Genomic DNA, 27,273 nt, shown 5'->3' on the forward strand with positions numbered 1-27,273 from the left:
CAGAGAAAAACTATTTCAAGTTCTTCAAAATATAATACTTTACTTGCACATCCCTAGTGTGACACAACAAAAAGAACTATTAAACAAAATCTTATACTATTGTCAGTAATCATATTGTTTGTTGGTAGTAGTGTTGTTAGTCTGTTACTGTTTTGCTGAAACTACTGTGTTTCTTTCATAGGGTGAAGCAGTCGAACAGTTATGTGATACTATCATTCTATCAGTTTTGGTGTCCTAAGTAATTTTAGCATGAGACAAAGTAGATACATATACAAGGTAAGTAGAACCTAGAGTCTCTTGATGTATTACGTGGTACACATATGTATGTATTTCTTAGTTCCAACCAGTGAAAAGACACAATCAACTGAGTAATGAATAAATTCCTCACAGTTAGTGATTTTCAAATACCATTTCCCAGGCCTTCTAGGAAAATGGTGGATTCCAAATCTGGGGTAGGAAATGTACAAGATGAGCTTGGACTGTACTGTGACACAGATAGAAAGAAGCTATTGAACTCTACAAGGGTTGTGCCAGCAGGATTCAGAAGTCAACATGAGGTGATTCTTACTGGCCAAAGATGGAGCAATTGGGAATCTAAAAAAATAATAGTTGCAATGAATGGAAACAGTAAAGTACATATTAATTATTACATGTATTAATATAGTTGATGTTAAATTTTATATGTACCAAATACATCCAAATATATTCAGTAACAGTTGTGTAATACTGAATATATTAAACATGGCCCCTGACTTAGAAAAGCACAGTTTAAGGAGACAGGCATTCACACAAGTAAGTTAAAATATGCAGATTCCCCAAGTCTTCACAAAGTTTAAGTTTCAATAACTTTACAAGTATGAATGCCACAAAAATATAGAAATCAACATGTGAAAAGCCAATTATTTAAAATTTTAAAATACTGATATATTTCTCATTAAAATGTAAAGTGACGATTGTGCTGTGCTATATACATTGCTCAAGTCAAATTTCAAACTTTGTAAACACATTCATCAGCTCCTGCTTCTCAGTGACTAAAAGGATTATATCCATAATCTGAGCTTTAAGATTATTCAAAGAATGAAGTACTGATGCATACTTGACAATTCTAACATGACCAACAAGACAAAGTCTAAAAGAGATACATCAGGTGACTGAGGTGGACAAGGTTTTCCACCAGTCTAAAAATCTGTCACAAATATTAAAATTAAAAACTTACTGTTTGAAATAAACAAAACCAAATGACTACAAAAGAAATTGGAATAATTAAATTTTCAAAGGAGGCTTGCATTATGTTTGTAGCATATTCCCATATGTGAACTTATTAAAGCTTAAATCTGCACTAACACATTTGGGACACTCACAATTACTATAATAAAGGCAGGGTCATAGGGCTGGGGGAGCAGAGGAGGAAACAGCTAACTCTGCCTTAAAAAAATCGGGAATGGTGGCTTTTAATTGGGTCTTGGAAAAAGTAGGTTTTTAGGTAAAGAAAATAAAGGCGGCATTACTGCAAAAGCAATAAAACTACACTCCAACACTGTTGAGCTACTGTCATAATTTTCAGATTTCAGCTCTGTATATATGTAAGAATCACTTGGAAAGTGGGTTAAAACGCAGATTCCCAGGTTCAGCCCCAGATACACAGATCGGGTAGACCTGGAGTGGGGGCCCCAGCATGATTCTGATAAAGATGGTATTTTGAAAAACAATCTATTTTATAGGATAAGATGTGATAGAAGAACGCCAAAGCAAATCAAACCAAAAATGACCAAATATATAGAACCTGTAAGACAATAAACTGATTTGTAAATAGTATCTGCTGGGTCACTCGAAATAGTTCTCAACTCTTCGGAACTACCTGCTTTTGTTACACATTCCCCCCATTTATTGATTGGCTTTTCTTTTTGTCCTCCTAGTAAACTTCTTTCTTTCTTCAACTGCTCACTACTTTGAATAACTGCTTCTACTTGTTTATATCTATACCTTCTTTCAGCCAGATCGGCCTGTTCATTATGAAAGCCAAAGGCTTTCACAGAGTGTGGGACAGAGCATAATAAAAACCAAACAGAACAAAACAATACAAAAAGGTATATATTAACCTACTTTATATTAGGGAGAAGAACAGAAACTAAATGACTATGTTCTTTTTACTTAAGCTATCATGTTAAGGAGTTCATTTTATCATGCTAAATATTTAAATAGCCATAGGTACCTTAGGGGATTCATTTTTAATAAGTTATTTTATTTCCATCAAGACATGAATTTAAAATATTGGCTTCTCAAGTGTGGGTTTTATTAACACTTAGGGCAAAATATTTTCCCAAAAGATCATACCCCAAGTTTTAAAAAGAAAATAGCACTGAATATGGAGAAATCCACATTTTTAAGGACCTATTCATGCTAAGAAAAGGTACACCTCTGACGTTCTACTTATTTTTAGGTTAGGATTAAATATAGATTTTTAAAAAAGATTGGATTTAGAGCTATGCCACTATATACTCCTAGGAATTCTCTTCAGTAGCTCATGCTCTTTTACTGTGTATGCAAAATGACACTTGCAATTTCTTCTTTATCATTTTCCATATAATGCTTCTACAAACCATGTGATTTAAAAACCACATTTAAATGCATCAAATTCCTAACAAGACAATATTCATAAGGATAATGAGTGTTTTTTCAGTTTTGATCATTTTTTCCTTTTGAAAAGCCTAAGTATGCACAGAAACCGTCTCCCACGGAAGAGCTATGTGCCCACACAGGATCATAATCAGTTATTGTTTTTGTGAAACAGTGATGCAACTGCCGTACTGAGCAGAACACATAGAAACACTTCTGTTACCACTGATGCTCCATACTTTGTCAACACATTTTAAGCATCCTGGGGTCACGATGTTCAGTAAAAGTAATTATTTCTCATCAACTGTGGATTATAGTCATAGGAACAGCTCACAGGTTATTAATATTGAATACGTAAAGCAAGAGAGTGAAGAAAAATAGTGTATGTTTCTAATGCTGTATAAAATTGTATTTCATGGAAATTTGTAACTATGAATGCCTCTTTTTTTTTTTTTTTGAGAGAGATAGCATACATGCATGCACAGGGGAAGGGCAGAGGAAGAGGGAGAGAGAATCTCAAGCAGGCTCCACGCCCAGCTCAGAGCCTGAGGCGGGGCTCTATCTCATGAGCCTGAGATCATGACCTGAGCCAAAATCAAGAGTTGGATGCTTAACCAACTGAGCCACCCAGGCGTCCCTAAAAATATTGTTTTTTTTATATGTAATATTTAAATCATCCATTTATGCAAACCTTTAATAACGGCACCTTTGTACCAAATACTTCACATATTCTATTGTCAAGGTATCAAAATGTTTTCAGTGCTGAAGTGATTAATTCATATGAGCTGGTGTTAGTTTTATTCATTCACTCATTCATTTACTCGAGTCACAATTCCATTCACCAAAAAAGGTTTTGGGGGCATCTTGTAAGGGCAACTCAATGTCAGGCACTACCAGGTAATCAAAGATAAAATAAACTTGGCCCTTGGCCATCATTATTTCATTATTTAGTGGAGCAAACAATCAAATAATAATATAAGGTACATGACAAATGCTAACAGAAGATCCCATAAAAGGAGATAAATCCTAACTTGTTAACTCTGGAATGACCTTCTGGAGGAGGTATTTTACTGACCTTAAATAGCTTTTGAATCTGGAAATTGGGGTTCACGGGGAAAGAACACTTCAGTTTGTGCAAACACAATGAACAAAGGCATGATGAGAAGTAAGCACACCAGACTAGAGCATAAGATATGTGGAATGAATGCAATAGGAAAGAAAGTCTAGAAAATAACATGAGGTCATATTGTGGAGAGCTACCAATGCTAGCCAGGAGAAATTTTGTTTTGAAGGGAATAACATTTTTATTTTTCTGTAATGATCTATTCTGAAGCCCCATTCAACCGGGATAGCACTTAACTTGGTCAACTGATAATTTCTTGTGACTTTATTTTGGGAGGGGTTAAAGTCAGGGTAGATTATATAGTGCCATGGCTGGTGTTAAACAGCAACATTAAAATGGTGAGCATGTGTGTTGCTGGCAAGGGGAGGAGGAGCGGAGTCCAAACTCTCTGGTCCAGCTAACAACTCTAATAGCCATCTGTTCTTGTTCCTTTTCTCATGGTTCTTTTTCCTTTCCCTTAGTTACAAGAGTAACTTTCAGGTCATGTTTTAGATAATGAATCTCTGTAAAGCTGTGTATCTTCCTAGATATACCAAGTAGACATTTCATCTGTAGGGAGGATGGAGGAGTGTGTACTTTACTCTGATTCAAGGAAATGCTCAGAGATGTCTGAGCATGGGAAGTATGTGATCAAATATATGTTTAATGCAAACAATGGGGAAGAAGTTGTGGATTTGGAATGAAAAAAAACTGGAGGCAGGAAGATCAGTTGGAGTGCCCTTTCAATAGAAAATGTAAAATGTAATCAAAGCTTGAACTGAGGTTATGATGCTGGAAAGCAAGTTGAGGAGAGGTGGCTGACATACATGTAGCCAGGAATGAGAATTAGGTGACTGATTCATCAGACACAGAGAATAATGGGGAGAAGAAAGTTAAACATTACTCTAGGGGTTCAAACCTGAGCAAATGGATGAATGGCTGAGTAGAGATGTTAGGAGAGACTTTGGAGAGAATAAAATAATTATATTTTGGGTATGTGAAATTAGAAGTGGCTAAAAGACAGGACATTTTATACAAAGCTGTCCAGCAAGCAACTTAATAAACTGAATTGGATCTAAAATAAAGCCAGATCTGGGAGTATTTACACTGAGGTGATAGTTAAAGGCACAAGAAAACAACAACAAATTCAGTAAAAAAGAATATGTATAGTGAGAAGATAGCGGAAGACAGAAGCTCAGACAATGTTTATATTTAGGAGCAGGAAGAAAGGATTAGTTGCGTGGCCAGGAATAAAGGGAGAAAGTGGTATTACAGAGACATATTTATTAAAACTTAGAGCGATAAGAGAATTATCATAAGTTCTATGTCTGTGCTGCTTGAAATTCAGTAGTTTTTAGATATATGTGCCTCCTGAGCAATTAAAATGTGCAAAGGAGGAACTGGATTTGTAATTTTACTTAGTTTTAATTAATTTAAATTTGTATTTTAGTTGCCACATGCAGCTAGTGGTCACCATGCTAGCCAGAAGGTCAGGTCTAGAGAAATATACTATGGTCCTTCCAACAGTTATGAAATGGGAAGCCATTTAACAAGATTTCCAAACAAATAACAATAAAGCAACATCTGAAAAGAAAGATATGGAGGAGTTTAGTTTCCAGTTATTGACCAGATGCTTCGCTTTTTTTTTCCTTCCACAAGAGCAGATTCCAGTCTATTGTAACATCTACAGTAGCAGCATAGTACAATGAAAGCAATTCTCTCTGTAGGATGATATACAGAAAAGAGCTATTAAAAGGAATCCAAAGTAGTCATCACCTAGCTTTGTGGGCACAGAGAAAGCAGTGCCAGGGGTAAAAGATTTACAATGGATGGAAGATAAAAGTCCAAACTAAATTTGGATTCATCAAAGAGCAAAACCTGACTGAGTGTCCTGAGTGAAAAGTATGTCCATAGTGAATAGACAGTCATTGGTCTTCCTGAATGTGTTATCAAAATGCCACTGTTAAACTGCAAATATATAAATGTCCTTAGCAAACAAGGCAGGCAGAGGTATAACCAACCACCCCACAAGTACCTCCTTGGCAACCCTTTCACCTTTTGACTGGCTTAAAGACCAAAAACTTGTTGGAGCAGTCTTCTTGCTATTGTTTTGGGAATGAGAAGAGGAGAGTTCATAAAGGATGGTATCTCTTCAAATTTTAAGATATTACTTATTTATCCATTTTAGAAAAAGAGTGTGAGCAGTGGGGGGGGGGGGAAGAAGAGGGAGAGAGAATCTGAAGCAGACTCTGTGCTGAGGGCAGAGACTGCCTGAAGTGGGGCTTGATCTCACGACTTTGAGATCATGACCTGAGCTGAAACTAAGAGTCAGATGCTTAAATGACTTAGCCACCCAGGTACCCCTCTTGAAATTTTAAAATGACCCATTTTGAAAAGAATTGGCTGAGATTTTTCATTGGGTTAAATAAGGTATTGACTTGCAACATACAAAGAGCAATAAACAAGGGATGGGAGGAGAATGTGAGTGGGCATGACCTTAGTGGTCATCTATAGTCTTTCTATCAGTGAACATAGTCATATTCTTCCGCACTTTGCATCATATTGCTTTTCAAAATTGTCTAGTTCTCCGCCCCCCCACGGAGGCCATCTAAAATGAAGCCTCATCTGGCTTTATTATTATTTTTTAAAATTTTATTATGTTATGTTAATCACCTACATTACATCACTAGTTTTTGATGTAGTGATCCATGATTCACTGTTGGTGTATAACACCCAGTGCTCCATGCAGAACGTGCCCTCTTTAATACCCATCACCAGGCTAACCCATCCCCCCACCCCCTCCCCTCTAGAACTCTGTTTGTTTCTCAGAGTCCATAGTCTCTCACGTGGCTTTATTATTTTTTAAAGATTTATTCATTTATTTGAGAGAGAGAGACCGCAAGCGGGGTTAGGGGCAGAGGGAGAGGGAGAAGGAGAGAGAGAAGCAGACTCCTCGCTGAGCCCAGAGCCCAACATGGGCCTTGATCTCAAGACTCTGAGATCACGACCTGAGCTGAAATCAAAAGTCGGATGCCTAACCGACCCAGTCACCCAGGTGCCCCAATCTGGCTTTAATCACTCTAGTCTTCACTTCACAATGACAGACTACTGTCTCAATAGGTGAATGGGTGTGGAAACCAATCTTTTAGCATATAGGACTTGGGGATGCAGGCAGAAGCAAGGCTGATTGTTTTTTCAGCATCCTAATGGCTCTGTAACAAATCTAAAAACTACTGAGGCTAATCAAGATCGAAGTGTCAAAAGGGATAAAAAGTAAAAATGTCAAGTTAAGGTGTTAATGAACAGAAAACTCATTAGGGTGAGACTGTGATCCCTGTAACTTTAATAGCTTTATTTTGACAACCTGAAGAAGCAGTGAGCTAATCCCCATCATGAGCTAAGTTTGTTTATTCTGCATGTCTTGAGTCAAGACCTAAATATTTTTGAAAGGCCTATGTGCTACGTACTAACTGCACATATTTTATGTTTCCATCAGTTATCTGTTAGTCTTACTCTCTCCCATTAGACAATCAGTATTTTCAAAGAAGGAACTGAACTGTCTCTTTTAATTTCTTAAAGGTGCTCTGTACACTACAAATATAGTCTTAATTTATCAGTTATGAATATTTTATTCCATTGATTCTCTATTTTCACATTCCATAATAAACACTTCACATTGGTTTTATTTATTTATTTTTAAAGATTTTATTTATTTATTTGACAAGAGAGAGAGACACAGCAAGAGAGGGAACACAAGCAGGGGGAGTGGGAGAGGGAGAAGCAGGCTTCCCATGGAGCAGGGAGCCCGACGCGGGGCTCCATCCCAGGACCCTGGGATCATGACCTGAGCTGAAGGCAGACGCTTAACAACCGAGCCACCCAGGCATCCCTTCACATTGGTTTTAGAGATTAGGTACACACAAATGAAATTTTCAAGTCGTTTTTTAAAAACAAAATTTCTAATTGCCAAACTAGCACAGTACATTCAGTTTTGTACCAAAATAGACTGAGTTTCAGTTTTAAAATAATTTTAAATATGAGTTTGTTTTAAACTTTAATCTGCATGATCTCAGCAGATATTTTCAACAAAAATAATTGGGTTTTCTCTGCATGCATGAAGATTCATATTATGTAAAAGATATCAAGAATTTTATATTCATACAATAAAGCTAACATTTCTTTATAATAAAAAGCCTCTAGCTTCCAGATGTTCAAGTTACTTACTGTAATGACCATCTAATGTATCATAAGGGAAAGAAAATCTATAGGGTCTAAATGATGAGAGACAGTTTTTCCCTTGTGACAAATTCAACTAAGGAGTTCAAGCAAAGATAAATACCATGACCTATCATAAATGAAAATATAAATTAAACATTACTTCATCAGTTCAAGATCATCTGCTTGGCTTCCAGAAAAATAAATAGAAATTTTGGTATATTTGAAACAAAATCTAAGTATTAGTTTTAAAAATTTCTTAGTCCATATGTATTTGTCCTTTTATCTATTTAGATTGCATTTTCTTGGACAAAATGGAAGCATTTCTTTTCACTATGTGCAACATCTGAAAAGGTAACATTGATACCCAGGCACTCAATAAATATCTTTAGATCATTGATGATAATAACATATTTAAATCCTAAAAAATACTAAATTGTCCAAGTAATAGTACCAGCCTACATCTAGGCTTAGTTTTGTACACCCTCAAAAATCATTATCATAAATAATCAGTATCCACTTAGGGTTTCCTAGTAGTAACACTGAATGATTCTAAGAGAGAATTTTATACTTTGAAAAATGTCAAAAGTTCTTCCCCCTCCCACCAAATCTATCACCAATATTGCAGTAGATTATACTTAAAATACTAAGAGACACACCAATGCATAAGAACACACCATTGAAAAGAGAGAAGAAATTCTTCAAACTCAACCTTTACTAACGTATTTGTGGATATTTAAAAATTTTTCCACATAATTTAATTTTATGGTGCTTTCCTCATGTTCAAATAAACAAGAGTATTGTCCTTAAAATTCTAGTATAACGCTATACTGGAATTCTTTATAGATTCATTACTGTGCCAGACTTATATTATGATTTCTAAATATACATTCCTTTTTTTAAAGAAAAAAGTAAACTTCCTGTAGCCACTGAAGTCAGCCATGGCTATATGACTTACTTTGTCCAATGAAATGTGAGATGTGCTTGTCCCATTTGCATACAGAAACATCAAGAACTAGTTCATAGTTACACCATCCTCTCCTTCCTCTCTGCTGTGATGACCAGCAGTGTTCAACAAGAGGCTACTCTGGGCTTTGAAGGAGGAGGATGTAGAGTAGAGCTATAGCAGTCCATGCTGGATATGAAGCATGAGCACTGGACATGAGTGATATTAAAAGCACAAATATTTCTGGGTTGTTTATTATTGCAGCATAATCTAGCTTAACTTGACTGATACAATCTTCTACCAGATACAAGGGGTAAAACTGAGCACATATGAAAATGAAGACCTAAACAATGCAGAGTCTAATGCAATAACTATTCCATTAATTTTTTTTTAAATGTAAGCTCTACACTCAATGTGGGGCTTGAAATCACAACCTTGAGATCAAGAGTCACATGCTCTACTGACTGAGGCAGCCAGGTGCCCCCATTCCATGAATTTTACATGCTGTACTTCATTTCAGGAAATGTGCTACTTTTCAGAGATGCTATGTCTTTCCTTACACACTGCAATTTGCAGTCAGCCTCAGATTACATTCTTACCTTTATGCAAATCTAGTCTTTCACCATCTTGTGTTTGTATATAATTTTTGCCTCATTTTATTCGTCTTACTCATGCTCCCTTGTCCTAATTACTTAATTCTTACCAGTTCTTCAACCTGCCACTATCAATTATAATTTCAGTCTACTATTTCACTTGTGTTGAGGCCTAATTTCATCTGAATTATCTGTCTGATGTTGGTTGTCATTCTGACCCAACCCAAGGGAACTGGGTTATTAAAAACTACTTTGTCAGCAGAGACAAATGCCTTAGAAAATTGGTGCCTATAATGAGTAGCTCTATATATTTTTTTGGTATGCTTTAATCTTTTATAAGTATGAAAATCTGTTTGTAATGATCTGATGATAATCTATGTAAGGCATAAGGATTCATAACATGCTAAAAATATTATTATTTCTTCTTATTTTATTAAGCCTAGTTCCTAGCACATTAATTTCTAACACTGATTTTCCCCTTATTATAAATGCACAATGACCATTTTCATTAATATCTTGTTTGATGTCTTAAAGAACATGTTTAATCCTTTTGGACTGCATTTATGGCACCAACTGACTATGAACAATTGATAATGAGAGTTGTAAATTCAAAACTTTAACTAGCCTCCTTTATAAATGTGTGGCCTCTGGGCTGATATCACCTATAAATAGTTGAACCTACTGATCCACAGTTCTCAGTCTTTCAACCTATGGCAGAGTCTGGGGAATCTGCATCTTAACAAGCTTCCCCAGGTGAATCATAGTCCATGGACCAGCCTTTGATAAAACACCATTCTTGAACACATACATTTTCTTCTCACCTCATTACTCATCTCATTCTAAACCAGTTAACTATGAGCACAGTGGTTATCAACTTTGGCTCTAAGTTAGAATCAATGAAGGCATCATTTAAAAACTACTGATGCCAAGCCTGACCATAAAGAGTCTAATTTAATGTCTTATGGGACACAGATATCAGTGCTTTTAAAAAGCTTCTCACTTCATTCTAAGGTTAAGCCAAACTTGAGGAGCAATGAGCAGAAACTATTACACACAATGTCAAATCATGGATCTAAGTCCTGACCATGTCACTTATTACGTCACTTTTCCTCTCTGAAATTCCATTTACTCGTTTACAAAATTGAGATAGTGACATCTGGTCTACCTACTTCACCGGATTATCATGAGGAAAAAATCTGATTCTGATAACATGTTATAAAAGCATTTGGTCAAACTCAAAAGCAATGGTATTATTTCCTGACCATTAAACTTCATATAGACCTTTTGTTCTTCCTAATAATTTTTAAATGTCATAAGGCATAGGGTTTATCTAGATAGGGTTTGAGGGAGGGGTAAATAGTGAAGAGAAGAGCCCAGGGCAGTATACATTTTGATTCTAAAAGGCAGTTCAGTTGGGAGAGAGAGCAGGAAAATATTTCTGTAGACAGTTTAAATGTGAAGAAACAGAAAGCCTAGTGAGATATTTGGTAGGGTGAGGAGGGCTGTGGAAAACAGTGAGACATTAAAATGGAAATTAACAGTTATATTATTAGTAACTGCTGAATAGCGCAACTGTAGACATTTTAAAAGGCATTTTTAAATGCCTTTGGGATGGCACTTAAACTGTAGCAAGATACATAAAATAGTTACAGGAACCAGGATGAATAAAAGTATCTAATCGAACCTTTTGATTTTTTCCTGCTTAGGTGCTTTTATAACTCCCACTCTGGCATTACACAGTCTCATAGCATTATATTCTATATTCCTTTATGGCTCAGCTTTCCAAATTTGGTATCAAATCAAAATGGGAATTTTTAAGCTACAAAAGCCTTCCAAATGATACTCAGAAATGTACACATGGATTTATTTGGGGAGGCTGAGCAGACTGGACAGTAATGGTAACATTTTCTAGCTCCAAAACCAGCCCTCTCCTCCTAGACTCTGGTCCTCTCCATAGGAACCTCCCCTCCCCTCCCCTTCCTTCCCCTCCCTTCTCCTCTCCCCTTCCCTCCCCCATTCACTAGCCCATTACTGGTTTCATGGAGGAGACTGGTACTATCACCACTGTTTCCTGCCTCCCCCACTCATCTTCCTGAAGTTGCAAGGAGTAATAGGATAAGGAATAGGAAGAAGCAGCCTTCAAATTTAAAGGACTAATTGTGTATTTGTAATAATGACAATAGACCTGGACTTCATCAACTTTGAAAGAATTTTGTGTGTGTGTGTTTAGTTCTCTTTAGGTCTTCATCAGTATCACAGTGAGTTACAGCAGCTAAATCTATAATCTGCAGCCCTTTTTGGGTGGAATTTTAAGGGGAAAATGAGTCCTTACATTCTTCGAACAAACATTTGTTTGCCAGGCACTGGAGACACAGAAATGCATGAGGCAGATACATGCTTTCACCAAGTCTCACACAGCAAATCTTTTCTTAAATGGATTGGTATTAGTTTCGATATTATTCTTTAAAAAGAATCATCATGGTACAAGACAAATGGTAACATATCAGGGACTCTCTTCTGAAGTTTATTTTATCACCTGTAGGGATAAGAATCATGGAACCCATCTTTCTATATCTGCTTCCACATACATAACATAGCAACATAGCATGGTAAAAGTTCTATCTTTTTAGGGTCTTTGTGAGAAAATTTTAATAGCCTCTTGAAAGGTGAAATGCATCATAAGACAGCATGGCAAACATATCATAATTCAGAGAGTAGAAAGACAATGAAAGTACATTACATAAATAAGTGATAAAACTTTCAGAACAGGAATGTAATACAATTATAAAGATGAGCATGTGCATACTCTGTAACACAGCAATTACCCTCCCATGTAATATATTTAAAAGTAGGTATATATCCAAATGTCCATGGTCAGGAAAATGAATAAATATATTGAAGTATTTACACAATTAAGTATTATATAAAGTGAATGAACTACAGTAAATGGATGAAACGTGAATGAATTCAGGAACACAAATCAAGTGAAACAAGTAATATGCACAGTGATACCGTTTTTACAAAGCTCAAAGACAAGCATAATTAAATGGGATGTTTAGAAAAGTAAAAAGAACTATTTTAAGGAGGGGTGCCTCGTGGCTCAGTTGGTTAAGCGTCTGACTCTTGATTTTAGCTCAGGTCATGATCTCAGGGTTGTGAGATTGAGCCCTGTCGGGTTCCGCGCTCAATGCGGAGTCAGCTTGTCCCTCTCCCTCAGCTCCTCCCCCCGCTCGCACACTCTCTCTGTCTAAATAAATAAATAAAATCTTAAAAAAACTATTTTAAGGGAAAAAAAAAAAACAATAAACAACCTGAAAAGAGGTGGGGTGATGAGACTGGGGAGGAGCACAAATGTAACTAAAACAATACTGGTAATTTCTACTTATTAGGTGACACATTCATGAGTATTTGATTTATTATTATGCCTCATAACATATATATGACATGCATTCTTTGGTATATATATATAAAGTATTACATAAATTTTAAAATACAATACACAGAAAACAGATGTCTGAGAAATAGTATCCTGCCATTTGCCATGTAAAAGAATTGGATAAGTATAGTACACCAGACCTCCAGTTCTTCTGTTATTGCTGATGGTGATACTGTCTACATCTTTAAAAGTGTTTGGCAGGATGCTCATATAATATAGTCCAGGTTTTCAAGAAAATAAAGCTATGAAAACAGTCTATTTCAGCATTCATTTTCATATAATATATGTAAATTTTTAAGTTTTTGTTCATAAGTCAGGCCAGTATCAGAAAGCTGGAGGGATAATCAGTGATTATGTCCCAGTGTTCTAAATAGTGCTTTCCTAAAGTCTTAGCATGCAGTAATCTCATCACTCTTTTTTACCTTTTCATTCTGAGCCTTCAAAAAATTTACAGCTACCAGTAAACATTTTATATTTTTACACCAAGAATGAAGATTTCTCTGTGTGTGTATTTATATTTATTTTGGTTACAAGACTATATTCTAGTCCTTTTAAGAGATACATGCATACATATATAATATAATCTCAGCTTTGCAAATTCTATATATTTTTAGTTTTACATTTGTCTTTAGAATAAAAGTCCTCAAGTTATCTGGGTACTATGCCTAATAGTTCTAGATCTAACTTCTGATTCACTATATAAGGATTATATAGAGTAGTTTTAAAAGATACTGTTTTTGCTGCTTCATGATCAACTAAAACAGCTGAAGAAAACAAAGGATTAAGTATAATTACACTGAACTAAGTATACTGTTTGTTTAAATACAAAGTAAAGAAACTAGAATCACCTTTAATATTTTCATCAACAAGTACGCTAACTAATGTAATCCATATTGTTTAAAATTTACAGATAAAACCTGTCCTGGTTTTCTGTCTGAAATGCCCCAGTTTCAATCTCAGGAGCCCCAGTCTACTTTTCAGGTCACCTAGAATGTCTGATGCAGGGAGGTTTAAACACTAACCCTAATATAGCAAAAATAGTATTTAAAGTTGTGTGTGAGATGAATGAGAGGCTATCCTGGATGGGCTTTTATAGGTTTTAATACTGACTACATGAACCATGGAATAGATACTGTGCTACCCCAGTATAATTTATATCCCCACTTTAAAACTTTACATAGATTTACTACTTGAATCTTAATATCCCTTTTACAACGCAAATTCTGTAGGACTGATTATTATACATGGGCATTGTACCTTTATACGTTTTGAGTTCTCCATTTTCAACTCTAAGTAATGTGAATATGTGGATAGGAATGGCAAGTTCACAGCTGATCAAAAATCGCTCCTGTATTACATCAAAATATCTTCCAGAATATGAAGCACAGTAATCAGTTTGCATTAAAATCTAAAGAACATCCTAAATTAAACCAAAGTCCTTTTTTAAAAAAGCACTCATTCTAGAAATAGGTCTTTCTTCACTGCTACACAATACCAAAAGTAAGCAGAGCATCACTCCTTCAAATTTTTGTAGAGCAAAAACTACCGGAGTTTAGAGTTTCCAAGGGCTCTTTTGCTATATAAGGTAACTAAAATGGCCATTTATTAAGCTCCTACTGAATGCCAGATTACGGGCTAGATCAGTTTCCATTATTCACAACAACCCTACAATAATCCAACAACAAGGTGTGATCCACTTTTACAGATAAAACAAAGTGTTTGATCAGAGACGTCAAACAATTTGTTAAAGTTCATACAGGGTATCAAAAAGCAGAGCCAGGATGATGAACTCAAATATACTTTATATCAAAGCCCACTACACTATTTTGCCATAAGAGAGAAGACTAAATGATATAAAATGTCAACCAAGGGGTGCCTGGGTGGCTCAGTTGGTTAAGCATCCAACTCTTGATCTCAGCTTGGGTCTTGATCTCAGTGTTGTGAGTTCAAGACTCATGAGTCTTAAAAAAGCTCTTCTTTTCTCTTAAGTATTTATACCTTGAGTAAATAACAACCTGCTTAAAACAGGATAGATTAGATTCAAGCAGGAATACATTTAAAAGGGCAATACACTCAATATGCTCATTTATATTTTCATTTAAAAATTTAGAAAGTACTTCATAAATAATTTATTTTTACTGATTTGTATTTAAAATAAGTGTAAAGGTAAGAAAAGTGATTAGAAAACACACATACATAATTTAGACTGAGTTGTCCATCAGAAATAAACACTTTCAATATTGATTTTTGAAGAATATTTTTTCCATTTTTCTTGAATAAAGACTGAAAAATAAAATAACACTGGTCAGATTGGCTATAATCAAGAAGACAAAAAGTAACAAGTGTTGGTGTGGATATGAAGAAAAGGGAACACTCATACACTTTTGGTGGTAACATAAATTGGTGTCACCACTATGGAAAACACTATGGAGGTTCCTCAAAAAATTAAAAATAGAATTAACATATGATCTAGCAATTCCACTTCTGGGAATTTATCCAAAGAAAATGGTAACACCAATTCAAAAAGATACATGTTCATTGTAGCATTATTTACAGTAGCTAAGATAAGGAAGCAAACTAAGTTGTCTATCCATAGATGAGTAGATAAAGATATTGTGTGTATATATATATATATATATATATACACACACACACACATACACACACACAATACATACATACACACACACACATATGTATACACACACACACACACACACACACAATGGAGTATTACTCAGCCATAAAAAAGAATGAAATCTTGCCATGTGCAACAAGATGGATAGACCTAGAGGGCATTATGCTAAGTGAAATAAGTCAGGAAGAGAAAGATGAATCCTGTATGATTTCTCTTATATGTGGAATCTAAAAAAAGCAAGCAAGCAAACAAACAAACAAAATAGAAACAGACTTATAGATACAGGAAACAAACTGTTGGTTACCAGACGGGGAAGAAGTCAGGTAGACAAGCAAAATAAGTAAAGGGGATTAAGAGGTACAAACTTCCAGTTATAAAATAAGTCATGGGGATATAATGTACAGCATAGGAAATATAGTCAATAATACTGTAATAATTTTGCATGGTGGCAGATGATAACTAGATTTACTGTGAGGCTCATTTCATCATGTATAGAAATATCAAATCACTATGTTGTATACTTGAAACTAATAGGATAATTTATGTCAATTATACTTCAATTTTAAAAATAATAAATATAAAAAATAAAAGAAATAGAATACATCTGATGGGTAAATGTAGAGCAAAATGGAACAAATGAATTGTAAAAAAGTGAGACTCACAATTTAAATACAGATATTTATTGTAGGAAAGCTCAAAGCAATAGCACAGTTGTTCCCGGTGCTTAGATTGGAATGTCTGTGAAATATTCTTTGTAGTTTTCTGTATTTTAAAAAATTAATATTATCATTTCATAAACTTTTAAAAAAAAGTCCTAAAGAATACAAAAACATGAATTCAAAAAGATATATGTGCCCCTATGTTTATTTCAGCATTATTTACAATAGCCAAGATATAGAAGCAGCCCAAAGATCCATCGATAGATGGATGGATAAAGAAGTGGTGTATATATATATATATGTATACATATATATATATGTTTAATGCAATATTGCTCAGTCATAAAAAAGAATGAAATCTTGCCATTTGCAACAACATGGATAAATCTACAGTGTATAATGCTAAGTGAAATAAGTCAGTCAGAGAAAGACAAATACCGTATCATTTCACTCATACATGGAATTTGAGAAAACAAAATGAACACAAAAAAAGGGAAACAAATGGACTCTTAAACAGAGAACAAACTGGTGGTTACCAGAGGGAAGATGGATGGGGGGGATGCGTAAAATAGGTGATGGGGAGTAAGAGTACATTTAGCACGATGAACACTGAGTAACATATGGAATTGTTGGATTATATTTTACAACTGAAAATAATATAACACTGTATGTTAATTACACTGGAATTTTTAAAAAGTCCTAATATGAATGATGCAGTAAAATAAAAAAATTATGGCATAAAACTAAATATGAAATAAAATAGGCAAAATGATGACAGGGATTTTCTTTGAGTGGAAGGATTACAAGCAATGTTTTTTTCTTTTCATAACTTCAAATTTTTCTATAAAGCAGATATTACTTTTGTAATTTTAAAGATGTAGAAAAAATTATACTATAGGATGTACTATATATAAAGCTTTATACTGATGGCATACAACATCAATGGAATGAATGCAAGCAAAGATCATAAGAATTCAACATCTAAATGAACTTCTAGTTCTTGGTGATGATTCTCTCAGTTAAGATTTTTTGAACAGTACATGCTATTTCTTCAAATTTTAAAGGATGGAGAAGGAAAGTGTTGACTGAGCAGCAGGTAATAATTACGTACTTAAAATAGGATGTTTTAAGGAAGGTTTCTAGAACTTCCTTTTTCTTTGCATTTCTGTACAAATGTTAATTTAAACAATCTCATGTGAAAGACTATTGATATCTCCTCTTTTTTTATCCAACTTTTGGCTGGGAATGGTAAGCTAATGTTTCAAACACTATTCAAAAAGCCAGTGATATCCAAGGACAAGGAAAATGGATCTAAAAAGGTTGAAAAATGAGCAAGCCCATAAGAAAATAGGAAGACATTTTAATATATACAATTTAGAGGAGACATTTCAGGTAAAAGTAAATTACCAGAACCTGAATTTTAAAAGGACGTTTTTCACTCTGGTATACAACATTTCAAAATCTGATCTAAAATGTTTCACAACCTGTTGAAATTTTTCTCTCAGCATGTAATTCAGATTTCACTATAGATGCAGCTAAAGAAAACTAACACTAAATGGAGAAAAAAACTGTGTATATTCATTATTTAAAACAAAGTTGTTATTCTAATTCTTTTTATCAAGTCTCTATTTCTCACCCATTTTATAGATATTACTTTCCTTTTGTTTTTCACTTCACATTTGTGAACCATTTTTCATGCATCTAATTTGATTCTCACAACAGAATTACTTCTGTTTATAGATGCCACAAGCAAAAGCACATGGTTCGTCATGAGGCAACTGGGCTAAGCCTCAAGTCTCCCAGTACTCATGATCCCTACCCTCGGTCCCTTGCCCCAAGTATTGTGAATTCCACTGAAGCTTCACCTTAAAAATTGATACTTTTCTGTCCATTTCTTAACTAGTGACAATCTAGTCATTTTTGTGTTTGAAGTGGAAAATATAAAAATGGCACAGTAGAATAACTTTAGATCAAGCTGCTACTCGTTAGGGCAGGCATCATAGAAATTATGTCAATACTGATAAGAAGTGCATGGGTACTGGGGCATCTGGGTGCTCAGTCAGTTAAGCATCTGCCTTCGGATCAGGTCATAATCCTGGAGTCCTGGAACTGAGTTCTGTGTGTTGGGATCCCGGCTCAGTGGGTTCTGCTTCTCTCTTTCCCTCTGCCTCCCTCCGCACCCCCCCACCCCAGCTTGTGACTTATGCTCTGTCTCTCTCTTTCTCTCACCGACTCTTTCTCTCTCTCTCTCTCAAACAAACAAACAAATAAATAATAAATAAATAAGTAAGCAAGTAAGTAAGTAAGTGCTTGGGTACCTGTCTCATTTTTCTGATTCAGTTCCTGACAGCGCTCTAAATGAAGCTTCAGTTCTCTGAGAATACTTTCCATTTACGATTTTTTTAAAAACTAGTTTCCCCTTTTGCTCAAATGTGTTTTTACAGGGGTGCCTGGGTGCCTCAGTCGTTAAAGCGTCTGCCTTCTGCTCAGGTCATGATCCCAGAGTCCTGGGATCGAGTCCCACATCGGGCTCCTTGTTCAGCGGGGAGCCTGCTTCTCCCTCTGCCTCTGCCTGCTGCTCCCCCTGCTTGTGCCCTCTCTCTTTCTCTGACAAATAAATAAATAAATAAAATTTTTAAAATAAAAAAAATGTGTTATCACAACCAATCTTATGTGGGAAGGAAAGTTTTGAGGGAGGGATCTCTTTAAAAGACTTTAAATATAAGTATCTAAACCCATCACAACTGTAAATAAATAAAACAGATATAGCAGATTAAGTAAATTCCTCCAAACAGAGCTTGTTAAAATAAATTTATATTCTCTTTCTCCTCTAATGTTAGCACCACTTTAAATATAGGTGGCCAATATCAAGAAGCACTTTCCACTTACTTCATAGTACCACCCCTTTGTGTTAAGAAGGGAAAAAAGCTATTTGTGACAGTTTATTTTTAGATATTGATCATCTCCTCTTGCTGCAAAGGGAATAAAAATAATTAAAGTTGAGTGAAAAATAATTTGAAGTACAGCATATTTCAAAGCATAACTATCATCATAACTGTTCAGATGAGATTTCTTGAAAGGCTGGTAATAAATGCATGCCCTAGATATTTTTTTTTAAATCTACACTTTGCTTATTCAAATTGGCCTCTTTTACTGGTAGCTTAAGTTTAATTCCTGTCTTCAGATACTGCGTACAATTCCAAGTGAATACAGTGATTAGTGTGTATACAATGGCTGAACGAGACCATTAGATGGACACTGACTGTCAACTACATCATTTATTTTAAAATATAGTATTTGTCTATGCTGTGTTCTTTTATCAAAGTAGTATTACTTTAATTATATAGCATTCATTTTTTTTCTGACAACTCAAATGCATTTTAGAAAATGTGGAATAAAAAGAAAAGTAGAGTCTAAATGAAATAAAATCCCTCATAGTCTCATTATCAAGAAACAAACACCTATTTTTAAAAAGATTTTATTTATTTATTTGAGAGAGAGAGACAGAGACAGAGATAACAACAGAGAGTACCAGTGGGGAGGAGAGGGAGAAGCAGGCTCCCCACTGAGTAGGGAACCAGATGCGGGCTTGATCCCAGGACCCTGGGATCATGACCTGCGCAGGAGGCAGATATTTGCCCAACTGAGCCACCCAGGGGCCCTGACAAACACCTATGTTATTTCATTATTTTATGCATCAACCTCATTCCTATTGTTACGATAGGCAGTAACAGACCAGAGCCCAGAAAAACCCGGTACCAAAGATAATGACATCATGTCACAGTAGAAAAATAATAGATTATTTAAGAGATGATTTACAAACACTGTAATATATCATGCTTATAATTAAGTTTCCTCTAAAAGACATGTTTTGTTAGTATTCTATATTTGCATAGTGTTTCAGAAGTTTTGTTCACTTTCATTCTAGCATTGGAAAGTGCTTATAAGGATCCATCTTCTTATTTTAACTCATGAATAAACTAAGATGTAAAGTGATGGCTATCTCTGGGGTTCTTTACATAGCTAGCAGAAACAGAACTACAGGAGATGAAATAAAATGAGTAACAATTCAAGCATTTAATTCCAACTTTTTCTTGGAAGAGTACAAATGAGCATGTGCTAGCCACAGGGGATAATTGGGTCTTAGGTCAATTTATTTTAACAGGTATGTAATGGATATCTACTATATATGAAAATGAGCAAGACACCATTCTTGTCTTCAAGGAGTTCATAATCTAATGGAAGTCAGATAATTATTATTCATAGCAGAATAAAACTGCCATAGGTGAGATGTGAAATGCTATGTAAAGTAAGTTCAAGGGATTTCTACATCTGCCCACACAACAAAGAATTATAGCTAATAAGTCAACAATGGAAATGGAATAATAAAATGGAATAATAAAAAGTAATTAATAAAAACATACACAGAAAAAAGAAAACAAAGAATAAATGGGAAACATAGAAGACAAACAGCAAGGTGGTATATTTGATCCCAACCATATAAATAGTTACATTAAATATAAATGGTCTAAGTAGAAAGAAGGTACAGAGAGTTGTGGAAAAGAGTTAAGGCACTTCCTAGAGGCCTTAAAGAACAGAACATAATTTTACCAGGCTGAGATAAGAAGATATATGCAGCATATTCTGAGGACACCCACACCATAAAAAGATGAGACTACAAAATCTATTTTACCAACAATAATTCATCCACACACACTAGGCTACAATTAAAATATATGGGAGTACTGGAAGATAAAACTGAAATTATGGTAGGACCCTACTTGGAACCCCCTTGAATTCCAAAGAAAGGAGTTTGTAATCAATTTGAAAATCAGAAGAAAATTGCTAAAAGTAAGAAAATCAAAGCTGGGCTTTGGGATGATCAGTATGACAATGATAGATTCTATACTCATAAGTAAATTAAATCATGAAGATGTATTTTGTTAAGAGAAATTGGTATCTTAACATTTCCTTTAAGGCATAACAGAAAAGGGGTGCCTGAGTGGCTCAGTAGGTTAAGCGTCTGCCTTCGGCTCAGGTCATGGTCCCAGGGTCTTGGAATCAAGTCCCACATTGGGCTCCCTGCTCTGCAGGGAGTCTGCACCTGTGCTCTCTCTCTCTCACTCAAATAAATAAATAAAATCTTTAAAAAAAGATACAACAGAAAAGACCTAGTTAAAGTATATCCGGTCAGGAACAGGTTGGGATGGGGTGGGCAAGGCAAGAACCAAAACCAGCTGGGTACAGAAGTTTTTGTTCAGAAGCATCTTAAAAGTGACACATGAAACAGGACATGTGATGGGAAAATGAGAGTGAGATAGAAGAACTGTGACAAATGTTACAAGCCGCTGAACTTTAAAAAATAGAAACAGGTAATGTGAGAGCAACATGTCCTATGAAGGGCAAGGCATCCTCTTTAAAACAGAGTGTACAGTGGGTGGAGAGTACAGAAGCTTCTTCTACATCTGAGTATATTTGGAGTATTTCAATTATTTGGAGGGTTTTCAATAATTCTGTATGTGGTCAAGTCAGAATGTACATACAGTTCAACTTCTGAAAGCATCTCTCTCTACTCTACCTAATGTTTCCTGACCTGTAAACAGAAACACTTAAACCCATTAATGCCTTAAAACAAATTCCTAAGGAGAATGTCAGGCCACACAGTGCAGCCGTTAAAGGTTCTGAGAGCATAAACAAGCCTCTGAGGGCAATATCAGAATGGCATACGTTTATTGTGATGTAGTTGTCAATAGTAGGTATTCATACATTCTGGAAACAAAAGCTGAACCACTTGTTACCTGGATGGTAGGTTCTTAAAATAGCAGAATGGGTGGGAGTTAGTCATATATGACATAAACCACACTTTCACCACTGGACAATCTCTCTACAGGAGATCTTAATTCACTGAAAATCATTTCAGCCATTCTTCTCAACGTAACATTTGAAGGTTGGAATGACAAAAGTATGCTCTGGAACCTGTGAGTTCTAAACAGAGAAAACTCTCCATTTATGACCTCACTCTGTACTTAAGTAAAGCTAACTTTTTTTCAAGGTCTCTTTGTTGATCCCCTTTGGATATGGGAAAAGGTTCTATATTAATTAAGAGAAAATGAATACACCTGAGTACTCTTTCTTAAGATTGTCAAGAAAACATCATGACTGCCATTTAGATTTGCAGTCTTGGTTTATAAAGCAACAGAGTTGTCCAATTACTCAAAAGCAAACTTTAAATAGGCTATCCAGGTCCAGATGTTTGGAGGAGACGCAAGAACTGAAAAACACCCACTTTCTGTCATAATTACGCTTGGAAATGAAGTTCTCTTGCAAGTTGATATCAGATGGATTGCATTCTCATAGAACTGACAATAATCCTCACATTTAATTGTACCATATGTCAATTGTTTTGGTTCTCATGTGTAAATAAAAAGCTTACATAACAAATATAATACAGTTATCACAGATCTGGACATGTAGCACTTAATAATTCTTGGTTTATTAGGATTGTTTAATACAGATTACTACTGAGCACATATCTATATTAAAAGGCTATGCAAGATTATCATACAAATACTATATAATACATATCCCTAAATCAAGAGAATTTCTCTCTCATAGTAAAAGGGAAGAAACTAATAATCTGTTATCCACACCTCAAATCTTTGGTTAAGTTTAATGCCTTTAAAAGAAATAGGGTTTTAGAAAATACATTTTTAAGAAATGTCATTGATAACAAAGAGCTACAAGAAAAATAACCCATAGATTATATTATTGCTTTTACCCCAGGGCTCTGCAACAATGTAGGAGAACCAGAATCACCTGAAAAACTAGCAAACATGCAGATTCCTGGGCCCTCCCCACAGTACATTCGGGGTGTATCCCAAGTATCTGAATTTTTAAGAGGTTTTCATGTGATGATAATTCTGCTCATGCAGAGACTGCGCTGGTCTAGCACTGCCCTAGAACACAGGTCAGCTAAAGATGGCCCATGGGCCAAAATCAACCTGTAGCCTTTTTTTGCAAAAAAGTCTTACAGGCACATAGCCACTCCCATCCATTTACACATTGTCTATGGCTGCGTTTGCTCTACAACAGCAGAGTTGAGTAGTTGCAACAGACCCTGATAGCCTGCACTACGTAGCTTACAAAACCTTATATACTTAGTATCTGATTCTTTTACAAAAAGTTTACGCAAACAGTGAATCATGGTGGTACACTACATCAAAAACTAATGATGTAATGTATGGTGCTTAACATAACATAATAAAATTAAAAAAAAGAAAAGTTTGTTGACCCTTGTCCTAAAATGCCACTCTTCTCCCCATTATCCAGTTGAGATTTTTGAAATTCGGAACTTGAGTTTATGGCTATCAAATACAAAGACATGCAGTGAGACCATTAGGGTATCTCAAAGCTCATAAAAATGTTCACAATCTCCACGCATGTCTCTGAGTAACCACGAGCTGCCTTCTCACTGCCATGAGAGAATCCTGATGAACGTCTGAAGTATTCCACAATTAAAAGTCACAAAGTTACTCTCCTTCCTATAATTATCCCTGGTAATAAAGGACAGGGAGTAGAAGAATAGATTAAATCATCAACTTCCCCAATAATCTCCTTTTTCTCATCTGCTTTCTTTCTGCATCAATGGATAGGTTAACAAATGCTGGCCCCCGAGAACGCAGCAGCAACAGCTGCCACGGGGGCTTACGCAGCATGGTGACTGTGGGCTTCAGACTTCTCAAATGTGTTTTGTTATTACATTTAATTAAATATTGTAAAATATGTACTAGTCAATTCACCACTATAACGTTTCTCCATATCTTATCCTAGACTTGATTCAAACATTTACATTAGCCACAGCACTCCTGAAGGCATTTGACTTGGGGATCCCTGGGTTGGATAATATTCAAAGTAAAAAACCAGGACATGTAAATAGATCACTGTTGAAAGCTATTATATTTTGTCATGTGTGCAACAGATAAGTGAAACTAAGAGTTGTACTAATAAAGAACAGTGTCTTAGAGCAAAAGTCTTAGATTGTTATCTAAATGGGGCAATTTCATTTTGTGAAAGGCAGTACAACCACCCCCCAATAAAATGTGAGACTACCAGACCTACCATCTTATAATGATTTCTCTAGAGGTTCAGTTTACTTTTACATCTTCTGGTAAATAAAATGCTTGTTTATAGGGTTACATGAATAGTTTCCCAAATGATATATCTGGTTTATTTAGAACCATTAGAGTGACAAACTCCCAAACCAGTATCTTATAAACTATTGGTAAAAAAGAATACTTGGCATTGTTAGAATATGAAATAGATAATAAATTAACAGAAGTAAAGGTTGTCAGCTAATACCTGTTGCACAATTGTTGTCAATTCCAAGCAGAGCTGTATGACATTATTCCTTGTAACTGAATAGTCTGTGACAGCAGCAAATGGTGACCTATAAAGGGAAAAGGAAAATTATGATTAATAGGAAGAGATTTTGAAAAGTCCCCAAACGCAATAGCCTTAAGTTAAGATCTTGAATAATAGGAAATGAGTTGTTCTGAAGTTTACACAGCGATAAAAAATATTCAGGACATATTTTAGAAAAAAAAATCAGGAAACAGAAGAGAATTAAATTCAAGAAACATAATGTTTGCTTTTCATCAAATTTCTTTTTTTAGTTCTTAATATTTATTGGTTCTTTGGTACTTATAAGGTCTCTTCACTACATCTAAAATAAAACAAAGGAGTACTTTAGGCAAAGACAATATTTTAGTTTACTTTCAAATGAAGATTCTGAATACAGTATCTTCTTCAAATATTCACAATTCAGAGCTAGTAATGATAGCTAACACTTACTGAGGACTTAGACTATGTGCCAGGTACTGTTCTAAATGCTTTACATGTAATAAATTATTTTCACAAAAACTCTTATGTAGTAGGTGCTATTATTATTCCCATTTTACAGATGAGAATGCCGAGATACAAAAAGGTTAAGTAACAACTAGTAAGTGGGAAGAGCTGGTATTCAAACCAAGGAAGTCTGAGCCCATATGCCATAGATTTAAACACTGATATACTGCCTCTATGAACTTACTTACCAGGTTTTATCTTGTACTAAACCAATTATTTATGTCACTTCACATCCTTTTTCAAATAAGGTGGTACATAAATAATAAACATATTCTGGCTTAAGGTTCATATTTACAAGGTTGTCAGAGACAAATAGCAATCTTTTTTATTACCAAGCGTTTTGCCACCAAATGAATTCACAGTGACTTTCCGTTAATTTTTATCCACTCTCACCTGTGAATGCCCATCAGGTTTTGTAAGGTCAAAGCTTATAGGATTTGGGAGGCCCAGTTTAATGAAAAGAAAATCATTAATATAAAAGAAGGCATGGAGGTCAAAATTTAGTGAAATTATTGAATCCTTAGTGCTTTAGAACCTCCTATTTGATATCTCTTCAGGCAATTTACTAAGAATGCTTATATGGAACTACTTCCTGGTTATAAATAATTTGTTTCTTCTAGGAAACTCTACAACTCAAGCACCTCCCACTCTCACATGGGTCCATATAAGAGATATCCTTTATTGGTTACATTTTTTAAACCTATTTTTCACTTATGTATTTTTGATGTTGGCCATTCTGTTAGCTATGTAATTTGAATTTCCCCAAAATATTTTGTTAATGTTTTAATCACCTGTTGCTCATCATGACACGTGTACTCCTTAATCCCCATCACCTATTTCACCCATCCCCCCCACCCACCTCTCCTCTGGTAACCTTCAGTTTGTTCTCTATAGTTAAAGAGTCTGTTCCTTGCTTTGTCACTTTTTCCCCCCTTTGCCCATTTGTTTTGTTTCTTAAATTCCACACATGAGTGAAATCATATGGGATTAGTTTTTCTCTGACTTCTTTCACTTAGCATTAGATCCTCTAGGTCCATACGTGTTGTTGAAAATGGCAAAATTTCATGCTTATTATGGTGGAATAATAATCAATTGTATATAAATACTTCTCCTTTATCCGTTCATCTATCCATGGACACTTCAGTTGCTTCCGTATTTTAGTTATTGTAAGTGCTGCAATAAACATAGGGGTGCCTCTATCCTTTTGAATTAGTGTTTTCATATTTTTGGGTAAATAACCAGTAGTGGAACTACTGGATCGTACAGTAATTGTATTTTTAATTTTTTGAGGAATCTCCATACTGTGTCCCACACAGTTTGCGTTCCCACCAACAGTGCCTGAGTGTTCCTTTTTCTCCACATCCTCACAAACACCTATTGTTTCTTGTGTTGTGTGTTGTTGATCTTAGCCATTCTAACAGGTATGATGTGATATCTCATTATAGTTTTGATCTGCATTTCTTTGATGATCAGTGATGATGAGCATCTTTTCATGTGTCTGTTGGCCATCTGGATGTCTTCTTCGGAAAAATGTCTCTTCATGTCTTATGCCCATATTTTAATTGGATTATTTGTTTTCTGAGTGTTGAGTTTTATAAGTTCTTTATATATTTTGGATACTAACCCTTTATCAGATATGTCATTTGCAAATACCTTCTCCCATTCTGTAAGTTGCCTTTTAGTTTTGTTGTTTCCTTTACTGTGCGGAAGCTTTTTATTTTGATGTAGTCCCAATAGTATATTTTTGCTTTGGTTTCCCTTGCCTCAGGCGACATATTTAGAAAGAAGTTGCTATGGTCAATGTCAGAGAAATTACTGCCTATGCTCTTTTCTCGGATTTTTATGGTTTCAGATCTCACATTTAGGTCTTTAATCCCTCCAAGGTGTTTTATTTATATTTATGCTATATATTACCCATATCTAATAATCTGTATTTCTTGAATGGGTTTCTAATTGGTAATGATGAACATCTTCATCTGCATATTTCCTATCCATATACATACTCTTCACTGGAATGTCTCCTCACACCCTTTGCCCATTTGCTGTTTGGATTTTTGGTATTCCTACTATTGAGTTTAGAGGATTCCTAACACATTTTTTATGCAAGTTCTTTGTTGAACAAGTGAACTGTAATATTTCTTCTCAGTCTATGACTTGTCTTTCC

General features: G+C 35.1%; 1 protein-coding gene across 4 annotated transcripts in view; it reads right to left on the bottom strand.

The window, feature by feature from the left end:
- The window catches only part of CNKSR2 (connector enhancer of kinase suppressor of Ras 2), a 275,956-nt gene that overhangs the window by 156,972 nt on the left and 91,711 nt on the right, over positions 1-27,273 (bottom strand). For all 4 annotated transcript variants that reach the window (XM_028122619.1, XM_028122618.1, XM_028122617.1 and 1 more), the window contains exon 4: positions 24,564-24,651. In XM_028122619.1, the coding sequence (XP_027978420.1) occupies positions 24,564-24,651 (88 nt within the window). The remainder of the gene's footprint in view (positions 1-24,563; positions 24,652-27,273) is intronic.

This window comes from Eumetopias jubatus, unplaced genomic scaffold (assembly GCF_037043125.1).
Source record: "Eumetopias jubatus isolate StellerSeaLion01/CBP00866 unplaced genomic scaffold, mEumJub1_p1.0 scaffold_11, whole genome shotgun sequence".
NCBI classification, from domain to species: Eukaryota; Metazoa; Chordata; class Mammalia; order Carnivora; family Otariidae; genus Eumetopias; species Eumetopias jubatus.